Source organism: Eurosta solidaginis, chromosome 3 (genome assembly GCF_040869045.1).
Source record: "Eurosta solidaginis isolate ZX-2024a chromosome 3, ASM4086904v1, whole genome shotgun sequence".
Classification (NCBI taxonomy): domain Eukaryota; kingdom Metazoa; phylum Arthropoda; class Insecta; order Diptera; family Tephritidae; genus Eurosta; species Eurosta solidaginis.
Window position 1 is genome coordinate 118421847 of NC_090321.1, and position 14402 is coordinate 118436248.

General features: G+C 37.0%; 1 protein-coding gene across 10 annotated transcripts in view; it reads right to left on the minus strand.

Annotated features, from left to right (window-relative positions):
* Positions 1-14402, minus strand: part of Lis-1 (LisH and WD40 domain-containing Lis-1) — a 761024-nt gene that overhangs the window by 346281 nt on the left and 400341 nt on the right. For all 10 annotated transcript variants that reach the window (XM_067772985.1, XM_067772987.1, XM_067772995.1 and 7 more), the window contains one exon: positions 6997-7132. In XM_067772985.1, coding sequence (XP_067629086.1) covers positions 6997-7132 — 136 coding nt within the window. The remainder of the gene's footprint in view (positions 1-6996; positions 7133-14402) is intronic.

The following is a 14402-nucleotide window of genomic DNA, read 5'->3' on the forward strand; positions in this document are numbered from 1 at the left end:
TATGACAATACATGATAATAATATTTTAACTAAGATTCAACGGGCGCAATCACAAGATGTAGAACTACAAACCATAAGAGAGTTACTAAAGGATAAACCATCATACAATGGGTACTGTTTGAAAAATAACATATTGTATAAGTTTATAGAAGACGACGAGTTGCTAGTGGTTCCAAAAGCAATGCAGAGAGAAGTTATTAAACTGGCGCACGATAGAGGTCATCTTGCATTAAAGAAAACCAAGGAGCTTGTGAATAAAGAATTTTTTGTACCTCAGCTCGATGGTAAGATACTAAGACACATCGCGAACTGTATTCCTTGTATAGTTGGAAATCGAAAGTGTGGTAAGCAAGAAGGCGAGCTTCATCCTTTAGATAAAGGAGAACATCCATTACAAACGTATCATATTGATTTCCTTGGGCCGTTGGAGTCAACAAATAAGCAGTATAAGCACATTTTGGCTGTCATTGACTCGTTTACGAAATTCGCGTGGCTTTATCCTACCAAGACGACATCTGCTAAAGAAGTTGTTTCAAAGCTGCAAATGCAAAGTATTCTGTTTGGTAATCCTGTATGGATTATATCTGATCGTGGCTCAGCTTTTACCTCTGACGAATTTAAAAATTACTGTGAAGCAGAAAATATCAAACATTTTCAAGTAACAACCGGTCTGCCTCATGCCAATGGTCAGGTGGAAAGGTTGAATGCGACAATAATTAATGTTTTGGCAAAACTTAGCGTGGAAGACCCAGCAAAGTGGTATCGTTTCGTTGGTGACGTACAGCAAGCACTTAATTCTACGTGCGTTAGAAGCATAAATAAAACACCCTTCGAACTTATGGTGGGTATCAAAATGCGTACAAAGAACGATCACAATATCAGACATCTAATAGAAGACGAATTTATTGAAAGTTTTGACGCCGAACGTGAGGCTATACGAAAGGCGGCAAAGGATCAAATCTTTAAAATTCAAAATGAGAATAAAAGGTCATTTAATCATCGACGTAAACCATCGAAAATCTACAAAATCGGTGAAATGGTAGCAATAAAACACACGCAATTCGGTGGTGGCCTTAAATTGAAACCAAAATTTTTGAGGCCCTACCGTGTTACCAAAGTTAAACTAACAGCCCTATTCTGTGCACTTGACAAATTCACCATCTTGCTTATTTGTCAAGTTTGATAATTTATCAAGTAATTGCTATTCTATGTAAAAAATAAAAAGCCTTTTCGCTGACAAATTGTCAATAAGTCAAACGCTCTTGATAATTTAATTTATACGGATAAACTTAAATTAGAATTCTGTTATTGTGCGATCGAGAGAAAATGGAAGATTTATTACTTTTGCTATTATTGTGGGAAGATCCTCTGGGGATTTTGGGCGTAATTTCAGGACGGTTTTGGGAACTCCCTCGGGGTCATTTGGGGGACATTACGGGATGGTTTTGGGGTTTCCATTGGGTGCTCCCGGGGTCATTTGGGGGTCGTTCCTATATCGTTTTGGGGACTCCCTCGGGGTCATTTGGGGATCATTCCGGTACAGTTTTGGGGACTCCCTCGGGGTATTTGGGGGTCGTTCCGGGATATTTATGGGGACTCTCTCGGGGTAATTTTGGCATGGCTTTGGGGACTCCCGAGGGGTCATTTGGGGATCATTCCGGGACGGTTTTGGGGACTCCATCTGGTCCTCCCGGCATCATTTAGGGGTCGTTCCGGTATCTTTTTGGGGACTCCCCGAGGTCATTCCGGAATGGTTTTGGGGACTCTTTCGAGATTATTTGGGGGTTATGACCCCCAAATGACCCCCAGACAGTCTCCAAAAAGATCTCGGAACGACCCCTAAATGACCCCGGGAGGACCCGATGGAGTCCCCAACACCATCCCGGAATGGCCCCCAAATGACCCCGAAGGAGTCCCCAAATGGATCCCGGAATGACCCCCAAGTGACCCCGAGAGGACCCCGAGGGAGTCGCCAAAACCACCCCGGAAAGACCCCGAGGGAGTACCCATAAACATCCCGGAACGACCCCTAAATGACCCCGATGGAGTCCCCAAAATCATCCCGGAAGACACCCAAATTATCCCGAGAGTCCCCAAAAAGATCCCGGAACGACCCACAAATGCACCCGATGGGGACCCCAAAACAATCCCGCAATGTCCCCCAAATGACCCCGAGGGAGTCCCCAAACCCGTCCCGGAATGATTCCCAAATGACCCCGAGGGAAACCCCAAATGCCCCGAGGGAGTCCCCAAAGCCATGCCGAAATGACCCCCAAAAAACCCAGCGGATTATTTTTTCCTATTCCAATTTCGGGGTTGGAAGCATAAAATGAGACATATCGCTCCAATTGCTCATGCGTAGCACGTTCCACTTTTGATTTCTTTGAAAAAACCATGATTTTAAAATATTTGTTACAAAAAATTAAGAACAATATTTAACTCTTACGTTTTTTCCATTTCGCGATTGTTGCACTAAACCGTTGATTTAAATGAAAATAACATACAGTCCATTAAAATAATAATTTATAAAATAAAAATAAATAATAAATTTAAAAAATGCTTGCTTGCAGTGGGCTTTGAACTCGCAATTTAGTTCAAGTTCAGTTTTGTCAAGTACACAGAATAACCCCGTAAATGACACATACGACGTTGTTCGCATTGGTGAAGGCGAAGGCTCGAAGCAAACCACAACGTGTGCAGAATACATGAAACCATGGGCAAGTGAATACGATGACGATCATGACGCATTCGAGACGAATGCATAGCAGGATGGCCGAATTGTGGGAATATAGAACAATCTACTTCAATAGTATTACACTGTACAGACTTTGATGTAATCGAGTGAGCGGATACTGAAATTTTCATGAACAGAAAAGATATAAATAGAGCAATAAGCAATCATTGAAGGGAGTTTCAATTTTTACAATTTTCAAATTCATTTCAAACTGTCACATTTTTTCAATTTTTTAATAAAAAACCAACAATTGTAATAAACATTTATTCAAGTGACCATATTGATGACAATTTGTGAGTGATCGCACCTAATGGATGGGGGGAAGCACTGCTACAACAACGAGCCCGTGACTGCCAGACCTTCGTCATTTAGAAAAAAATGTGCGATAAATTAGACCTTACTTTCGCCATTTTATAAAGGCTGATTTTCATATATTGTCTTCGTAACGATATGAGAAGCCATTAGCCTCATTGCCATTCAATAGTGGCTTTGTCCAGCCAGACACTCTTAATCCTTCCCTTATAATAAAATACGAACCAAAATGTTTAAAACAAAAATTAGAAATTTTGTTTGTGGTAAAAATTGCAGCTTTTATATTATGAAAAAGAACAGTTTAACGTTATAAACAGTGTAGCATTAGCAACGAGGGAATCTAGAGCGCGGCCCATACGACCATAGTGGTATGAGCTTCAATGGTACCAAAATTGCAGCTATAGTGCAAGGCCGCAACAAAATTCTCAAATCGCTTACCGGCAGCACTTGGGAAAAAGTTAAGAAACATTGCTAACAACATAAAAAGTTCAAGCGTTTATGTGCTATGCGTAGCCAGTTTGATTTAAGAACACACACTCGAAAAGGCTGCAAGCCTGCCAAAACACTGCCCTCGGAACTGCCATGTTCCATATTAAATAGTTAGGCAAGAGAGCTCAATATAAAGAAGCATATAGAAAATGTAAACAGTTTTTGCTGATTTGCCGGAAACCAACACCCTAGCAAGCCACTGCTTAATTAATATTCGGTACTTAAAAACATTAACAATCAATGTTATTGCACTCGTTTAACGATATTTTCGCGATTTGGAGGTATTAAGAAATTTTTTTAATTCAGGAGAGTCTTTAGTTGTTCAATTGTGGAATTTTCAGCCGAATTTCAAAAGCAACGAATATCTGCATTTCGTTTTAATATTATAGTGAAGTGTGAAAAATAAAAATCTATATATATATATAAAGAGAAAGGTTAAAATGTGTGTTAGTTGGTTGCCGGTGTTTGAATAGATGCGTAGGTTGATTTTATTCAAACTTTCACATAAGTTGCGTATAACTCACGCGATGGTTATTACATAGGTTTGGTTGCGATCGACTTACAGGGTCTCGAGATATAGGCCGAAACGTGGTCTCGGGTAGAATGTGCTTATAGAACATGGATAACAAATGAAAGCTCTTGATGAGTGCTTTAGTACAGGGTTTTTTCATACCTATTGGGGACTAGGGTGTCGAGATATAGGCCAAAGCGGGGATCAGGGTAACAGTAGGATGTATTTTTACATTATGGGTATCAAATTGAAGCTGTTGATGTGTGCTTTAGTACAGAGTAATATATTATACCGCTGGGTGACTAGGGTCTCGAGATATAGGCCAAAACGTGCACCCGGATACCCCTAGAATGTGTGGGTAATATGGATATCAAATTAAAGCTGTTGCTGAGAGCTCTAAAGTAATTTTCATTGTGATATTCTATTTAGTCGCATCAACCTGGCAAAACTGATAAATATGCATGCGAAGCCGAAATAAAGACATGAATTAATAATACCCACATTCCTATTTACATACATCCTATTCGATTTGCCTATATTAGTATTTACGATCCTTTTTTCCGGGAAGTAGACCAGAGACGAACTGGGACTGGGATTAGGACTAGGACTGGGACTGAGACTCGGAGTGGGACTGGGACTGGAACAAAATACATACCACCCACTGGGACAGGCAATAAGGTATGAGGAAGAATGAGAAGAACTTGAGAGAAGAGAAAAGAGAAGGAGACTGAGTAAGAGATAGAATGAGACGAAGATGGAGATAGATGAAGCGTGATCGTTATGACGAGGCATTTCCTACCTCGTTGTTTAACAGAATCTTGCCAAAAGTGCCAGTAGCAATGCTTTTTATGCCTACCATGTCGTCTGTTAAGCAACAATACTTGAAATCGACCTAAAATTTGTTGTCCTGGCGGATATTCGAAATTGCAAGTGTGAAAGAAGCTATACGATAAACTAAATGTTATATTCAATGGGGATCTTTACAAAAACCAAATTCAAAAGGAGGCTACAATTGTCACACTTATCAATGAACAGCTAAATACTGAAACTCAAAAGTGGAAAGAAATTTTATATAGAATTTTGGACACTATGTTTTTTTTTTGGGTGAAAGAGGCATAGCTTTCAGAGGTGAAAGTATATATATTGGTGAACGAAACAATGGAAATTTGTTGGGCATCTTAGAACTCATAAGCCATTATGATCAGATACTTAAGAGATAATTTGGAGAAAGTTAGGATTTCATAACAGCAGCACAAACGTTTACAAGTTAACTATCTTTCCCCATACATTCAGAACGAGTTTATAGAAATTTGTGCAAAACACGCGAGGGAAACTATATTCGATCAACGCAAGAAAGCCATTATCGTTGATGCTACGCATGTGCTAGTCACTTTGAACACACTACGTTCATTTTGCACTACCACCATTTCAATTCTAAATCAACAAATTTTACAATTCAGGAACGGTTTTTGGCTTTTGTGGATTGTAACAAAAAAACTGGTCAGGAAATCGCTGATTTAATTTGCCATACTCTAGGTAAACATGAAATTCCATTAAAAGATTGTCGTGTATAAGGGTACGACAACGGTGCCAATATGAAAGGAGCTTACAATGGAGCACAACGTCGCATTCTCGACAAAAACTCGAATACTGATTACTCACCTTGTGCAACCCACAGTCTGAATTTATGTGGTGTTGATGCTGCAGAATTTTGTACGGCTGCAACTACTTTCTTCTGGGTTGTACAAACATGTTTTACTATTTTCGGCAGCAGTCTACAGCGATGGGACATCCTCAAAAAAATGTACCCAGCTCTCTTCACAGTATTTCAGACACTAGGTGGTCGGCTAGAATTGAGGCAGTCAGACCATTCGCAAACCATATTCCAGGACTAACACACGGACTAAACGCATTACTTAAGCTAAATTTAACTTCACAAGCACACGGAGATATTCCCGGAATTCTCAAGTACATCAACAATTTCGAATATATCTTGCTGTCCTCAGTTTGGTTCAAAATACTGACTACCATTAATGAAAGAAACGTCGTACTCCAAGCTAGAGACGCCACCATAGTTCTCGAGGTCAAAATTCAGAAACAAAAATTCAGAAGTCAAAATTAAGAAGTCAAAATTAAGAAGTCAAATTTCAGAAGTCGAAATTCGGAAAGTAATCAGAGAGCAAAAAAACATTAAATTTTGCGCAAAATTTTATGTTTTTTTGCTCTCTGATTACTTTCTGAATTTTGACTTCTGAATTTCGACTTCTGAAATTTGACTTCTGAATTTTGACTTCTGATATTTGACTTCTGAATTTTGATTTATGAACTTTTGTCTCGGAGTTGTGACTTCTGAATTTTGGCTTTCTTAAAAAAGAGTACTGACTAATGTTTTCTGAAAAAATGTATTTCTGAATTTTTGTTTTCTGAATTTATGGGTGGAACCAATATATCGGCACTCTGATGTTTGTGAGTGTAGCATGTTGTAGCAATTTCCAACGAGAGCAAAATAAATAAGTTTGACACGTTATTGTTGACGTTTTTTTCATTTTCTTCTAACCAAATGTTTTCATAATAAAACAAATTGATTTCTTTCGCAAGAAGTTTGAATTTCGTTACATACTTGTGCACAAAATTTTAAGAATAAAAATAAAATATTCACAAAAAACGGTCGAATGCCAAAAAAACACTGGCTCGTTTGTTTTTAATAAACTAGGTTGTATTTATCTTGTATTTCGTTGGCTTTTTGGAATATTGTTTACACCAGTACTGAAACCGTATTAGGAGGGAAGGGGAAACAAATTTAAGAAAAAATACAAGAAAATAAATTAGGAGATGTGTATTAGAATAGAACATTTCAATAGTAGGGAAGCGGAAAGTGGATAGGTAATCTAAGTGCAGAATATGGGTATTAATCTAAATATTTATGGAATAAATTAATAAGCTTGCATACCTTACAGTCCTTCGTGCTTGTCAACCATACACGAATTGAATGATCATTTGAACACGAAGCAAATATGCTACCTTCATTGTGTACTCGAACCATGCGCACCCATTCTCTATGCCCAGCATATGTTTTAACACAGTATCTAATGGGAAATATAGAAACATTACACAGACAATTTTTTTAATACTAAGTAAACAAGAGACAGAATTAGAGAAATAGAGACAGAATGTAACTGTGCCGTTACTGTAAAACTGAAATGAACTGAAATAAGCAAGAAAACAACTACAAGCGCGTTTTCATAGCTCCCGCGGCCCAATTACCAACCTACTCAAGCCAAATCCTGTTACAAATATGCATGTGTCATACACATACACATATAGCATGCGAGGCTCTGGCGACTCCACGTTCCTCATGCAGGGGGTGACGCGGACGGAATGGCCTAGAAAGAATGTGGTCATACTAAATCGTTCTCGGGATGGTAGGGCTAGTACCTCAATGGTACTTGTTACTGGAACGAGTGGGATCTATATCCGGCAAAAGACCTTCACAGTTTATTTCCAGATCGTATAAGAAGAGAATTAGACCTTTTCAAGGATGTATATATTAACTAGGAAAACATAACTTACTGTGAAAATGTTTCCAGTGAATCACTTTTTTCACATATTTTCGGGTTTTGTCAAGTTTAGTGTTATCTGTATGCACTTATTTATTGCAGACTGCACCAACTCTGACATGCATCAGAACTGGAAATTAGAGAATTAGAGTTCAATGGGTTTTCAGTTTTTTTAAATATGTTGAAAACTGACTAATTCAAAATTTGAAAGAATAAAAATCAAATTGCATCGAAACGACTCAGAAATGTTTACTTGGAAATTGTCATATATGTAATACTTCTACATTGCTACAAAAAGCTAAGTACATTACCCAACATCAGAGTGCCGATATATTGCTGTTTACATGTTTTTGTTTTTGTATTCAATAATCGAATGTACCAAAATTTAAGGTTTTCCTTGCCACACTTATGCTGCTACAATCACAAACATTTTATAGGCTGTCTTACTTTGATTTCGCATCCAAAACACATTGCGAGCATTTTCTATTAGCAATATAGGAGTATTACATGCATGGCAATTGTAGTCTAATATGACTGCAACTTATCTAGTTCTCAACCGTGTACTGGCGTACGTGCCTGAGAAAAAAAAAAAACATATTCGTCATAATGATTATTCCGGAAAAAACCACACAACTTACGATAGGGTATATATCATTTTCCCCTTGTCAATTAACCCAATTTGTACTAAAAGTTATGTCATTCCGAACACTTCCTTCAATGACATTCATGAAACAGCTGATTTGTCAGCCTTCAAAAATTGCCCACTTGAGTTTCCGGAAAAACTTCTTTCTTTTCTTTTTTGGGAACGAACGTGTAAGGAGGTAAGACCAGCAGAGACACGCCAACATAATCATGAGTTCAAAACCACGTTTAATGGTATAACCAAATGATATAAATATATATTGACGCGGTTATATAAATATTATTTAAAGTAGTAAATAAAAAGTGTGCGCTTCAAATATTTTAATCGGCAACGCGTGTTAAATCTCTGCTGGCTACGAGGCTGCAACCACCATCCAGATTTTAATTAGCTGCTACCACCATCAAGACTCGGAAACCACCAGGAGGAGGCCGATCCTCTGCGAATCAGCATCATCATCCTACACCAGGAAGCCACAAATTCGTGACACAGATAAATAAACATATTTTCTCTCCCAAATATATTGCTTTTTATCCTAATTGAATTTTACTGCTCCCAAAGTAAAATATTTTTAACTTTGCCGTGCCAATAAATGTTATGTTAAATTAAACATGCACCAAAGTAAAAATAACTTAACATTATATCTACGTGTGTGTAAACACGTGCACACACTAAGCTAATTGCGACAAAAGGTGTTAACATTTTATATTCCGAAGGAAATTATACATTAATTTAAAGAGGAGAAAAAGAAAAATCTTAAATCGCGCTAAATATTACATAGGAATTGGCTTTCTTATCTAAAGAAAACCAAAGGGTAATTTAGTAAAGAGTTACCCCTTTTAACTTATTGTTAACCTAACTTAATTAGGTCAATGAAAATAAAATCTAATTAGAACGATAATAATTGTTAAATAATGATTAAAATAAGAGTGTCATTTTGGCATTTCTGAGGGCCAAAATAAGCATTAGTCTCCCTCAACAAGAGTTGGTTTTCTCCGTTTAGTTTTATCTTAAAGTCTCGATTTCAATGCACACCTACATTTTACATATTTATACACATGCATGCTGTCACGTGATTTAGGAGATCATCACATTTAGTGATCCCTCCCTTACTATTCTTCTGCTTTTCAATCGAAATTCTTGTCGATTTGTTTCATTTCATTTCTTACAATAACTAAAAATATGAATACTTATTAGGGTGGATAGGAAAATAAATAACATATGCATATATGAAACAAACATAAACCTAAGATTTCAGCGCACACAGCAAGGAGGCCTCTTCGCTACGTGGGACTGCTTTATTGACACCAATGTAAGTGATATTGAATTATTATTTTTCACTAATTATAAAAACAATTTTTTTTTCATCCATATGTACCTATATACGTGTGTATATACACAAGTGCGGTTGTACCCGCGGAATTAGTGTACTTAAATTTCTTTTACGTTTGGTTTACTATCCTGATCTTCTCTTCTAAGTGATCATACATACGATGATACGTACATATGGAGGAGCTTAGTTTGTTGAGCTACATACATACACAACTATGCAAAGATTATGAACGAACTGGAATTCATTCATAATATAAAGAATTTCATTTTTTTTTGATTCACTCAAACTTTCTGCCAACATTGTTTTTATTTGAGAACCAAACGTGGTAGACTCTGTTCTCCCACTCTTCCCTAGTTCTTGGTTTGCTCCTTTCCTGTTTCTTTGCGAAAACCAATGCATGTGTATGTAGGTATGTAATTAGAACATGAAAATTACATACTTTAAGAATATAGGGCAATGACCAAATACGATACCAGCTGTTGAGGTAGGTTAGTTATTGTCTTTTTGTATAAGACCCATCAAAAAATGTGTTAGTAGTTAAGTGATAGAAGCATATGTGAAATTTGAAAGTTGAGTTTCTTCTCTTAGAATCCTAAGTACCATAAGCACATAATTATGCCTTGATTGTAAATAAATATAGTTTTTATAATGGATTGCTAAAATAATTAGTTTGGTCTGATCGAAGGAAGTGGGGGGTGGTCTAATGGGGCCTTATAACCATCTTAAAGGCCAAGGTAGGGTGGGTTTAGAGCAGCCGAAACCTATATATGTGCTGCAAGGTGATAAGGGTTGAACACGTAAGTACGCTTGTAGAAGTAAGATTCAGGTGATAGTTTTCTTTACGTTTAGTGTGCAAGTATAAATATTTCTTGTTAGGACTGTAGAATAGGGAGAAGGTATCTTGGTCCTGTAGCTGTTTGAACTACCCCGCCCCAGGCTGAAGCTCCGGGAACAAGCCAGTGCACACGCGGCAGCTACAGGAGGCATCTCACAAGACCTTCTGAACGATACTCAAACGTTTCATAGCACCCTTTTCACAGATACCATAACAACCGAATATAAGCTTTTTACCAATTTTGGTAGACAAAACTTCATTCTTTACCTTTCTTACCATTCACACCTTTTAGAAAATGTGAATATTTGCGTATATTCACCCAACAAACCAAAATTTTTTTGAAGAAGAAGCATTTCGTAAAATATAGTGGTCTTACTCTTGGTGGTCACAAGAAATCGTGCATCATATCAACATCGCCGTCATAATCATTTTGTTGGACATCGGATCCAGTTGGAAAATTTCCAGAAGGTTGGAGTAACGGAATCAATTTGTTCAAGTGCAAGTAGCAGCACAATTTTTCCCTGAACCCATATTTTTTTTAGTTCGCTGCTTTGCATTTTTTGTATTACATCGCTGCCGCTACTCCGTCAATTCGCTGCCGACACTACATTACATTTATCACCTTTGGCAATTCGGCTATGGTCGCTTAGCTTTGGGCACATTTCTTTCGCTGCCGCTGCTGTAACTGCTGCTATTTCTTCGCTGTTTGCGCTATCGCCAACTTCGCTGGCATATAATTTCTCTGCCAAAACTCCGGTAAATGGGCTGTTCATTTGGGATTTCTTGCTATCGAAATATTTGTCGCTACCCAACGAACGATTGAACGGTGTTTCCTGCCATTAGTCATTGTACTCTATTTTTCCATCGCAAAAAATAAGCACCTACTAAGTTTTAGCACATTTTACAATGTCTCTCGAGGAACTCAAGCAACAGCGAGCTAATATAAAGAAAACATATTTCTCGCATCAAAAATATTGTTGAGGCCAGTTTACGACCAGGGTGTAAAGTTTTGTCACCTGCCGAATATAAATGTCGACTTGGTATTCTTGAGTCGTTTTTCAAAAATGTGTTGTTTACACAAACGGACATCGAAAACTTGATTTGGAGGACAATGGTCGTGTTGACGGAGGAGTAGTACATAACAACTAAATTTATCATTCAGTCCAGATTTCTGAGGATTCAAACGCTTCACTGTCAGATACCACTTGTGTTATCCAGTCAGGTTCAAAATTACCTAAGCTAAAACTTCCGTCATTCGGTGGCAAGTATTCTGCATATCAAAATTTTATTCAATTCAATTCAATTCAATTTATTTAACACATTTGTACAAGTGAGACTATTGTCTCTTAAAGTACTCGATATTTGTATATGTGTACAATATAATAATGTGAGTATAACAATATTTATATTAATATAAAACAAATAACAGAAATAGACAATGTAGATTCGAGAAAATAGCTAGAATAGTGTTTTTCGTATATCAAAAAATTCAGACAAAGCCAATTTAAAGCGCGATGCATTGGGCTCATTTTTAATAAAATTAGGTAATGAGTTCCATACTTTGATAGTACTGACAAAGAACGTCCTTGATGATGAGAGATATTTATGGTGTGGAACGATGAGGTTACAGGTTCTGTCAGATCTAGCAAAACATGAATTTCGGAATAGGTATTCTGGTTGTTTTTTATAAATTAATTTATTCAGGAAAATTAGATTGCGATAGTTTAGGAAGGTAGTAAGACTGCAATCAAGTATTTTAAACGAAAACTCTGATATGTGGTCAAATTTACGCTTCAAGTAGATATATCTTGCACAATTGTTCAATGCAAGTTGTAGCTTATTTCTAGACCTGCAGTCTATATCACCAAACACTAACCCTCCCAACGAAATGAAAGGAACTATTAGTGATCTGACTAACATTAATTTGACATTTGGAGGAATGAAAGCAGCCGTGTACCACAATTTCCTTAACACAAAATAAATTTTTGATAAAACGTAGTTAATATGATCAACACAGTTAAAATTGGAATTTAGTTTGAACCCTAAACTATTAACGACCGACTCATACTTAATGGTAATATCCTGTAGTATAACCGATGGCAAATTCTCTACTAGTTTCGGAGAGTGCGAAATGCAAATAGCTTTTGTTTTAGACGCATTTAGATTTAAATTATTATCACTCGACCACGAAGAGATGCTTCCGAGATCCTCGTTCATCCTACAAACCAAATCTTCAGATAAGCCAATAGGGCGAGATAGATATATTTGTGCATCATCAGCATATAGATGTATTGAAACACTTTTACAGCAATGAGTAATATCGTTAATGAACATACTGAACAAAACTGGTCCAAGTATAGATCCCTGAGGCACCCCCGAGCACAGGCACTTCGTCTCAGAGCAACCACTTTTAACTACTACCTTCTGCCAACGATTTGTAAGATAGTTTTCGAGCAATCTTGAAGCGCTAGAAGAGAATCCAAAGTAGTGTCGTAATTTCATTAAGAGAATGGAATGATCTACTGTGTCAAAGGCTTTCGAAAAATCTAAAAGTGACATCACAGTCAAATCACCCCTATCGTAGGCAGGGCGGATGTCTTCAATTACCTTGAGTAAAGCCGTCGCACAACTATGGCTCGCTCTATAACCAGACTGGCATTCTGAGAGAAGGTTTTTCTTATTGAGGTATTCGGTGATTTGGGCCACCACTAACTTTTCCCAGATTTTAGAAAGAGCGGGTAATATGCTTATCGGCCGAAAATCCATTGGCAAAACAGCCGATGGCTTTTTAGCAATAGGAATAACTTTTGCTATCTTCCAAGCATCGGGAAAAGTTGAAGTCGTTATCGAAAAGTTAATAATATGTGTTAACGTTGAAACAATGTTGATTGCAATAAGTTTTACAAACCTAAGGCTTATACCGTCGTCACCAACGGCATTGGACTTTATTGAGAATATACATCCTATGACATCATCCTCTGTAACTCCGAAAAATTGAAATTTGTTATTATCTGGTATGTACATCACGTTTTCATTAAGTTTGAAATTTTGATTATTTATATAACTACTCGACTGTAAAAAGAAGTCATTGATGGAGTCAGGGTCCAAATCGCATTTCGAATCATTTTTACATGCAATCCCTATTGATTTGAGATTTTTCCACAAGTTCTTGGTTGGTAAATTAGTGTCAAGCTTTGTTTGAAAAAAAAGTCTTTTAGAATTTCTTACTGTGAGTGTAGCATGATTTCTGGCCAGACGATAACATTGCCAGTTTTCAAATTTTGTAAGACTTACTACGACCTTTGATAGCCAGCAGAACCTCTTTTGTGAACCACGGCTGTTTATTTGTTTGGGACTTTACCGCCTTTAGAGGTACATATTTAGTAAATAGGTAATTTAAAAGAAACATGAAATAACTGAGTTTTTGGTTAATATCTGAAAACATCCATACGCGGTTCCAATGTAAAGAATCAGCTTCGCACATTAGTTCAGAGATATTAACTGACTTAAAATCCCTATAATAAAATTGTGTTTCGGTATTGCAATTAAAATCTATATCATACGATATAAACAACATGTCATGATCCGATATTCCCGCAACTGAGAACTGGTCAAAATAAAGTACACTGGAACGGTCCGAGGTACATATTAGGTCTAGCAAGTTAAATTTGCAATTTGGTGAAAATCTAGTAGGAGATTTATTGACAACGTCTAAGCCAGCGGAATACAAATTATCCATTAATGTCATTGACCTCAAGTCATTGTTTAATAGGTCTGTGTTAAAGTCACCACAGACCAAAATAGGTTCATATTTGCATATAAATTCAGACAATTTTAGGAAAAAATTGTCTAGCTTATGGAATTTACTGGGGTTGTACATACACACAACTAAACACTTCTTTAATGCATCACTAACTTCTATAATCAAGTACTCAACAGGATCATTTTCGTTGGATTTGAAGATAACCTGATGTCTCAGCGATGTTTTACA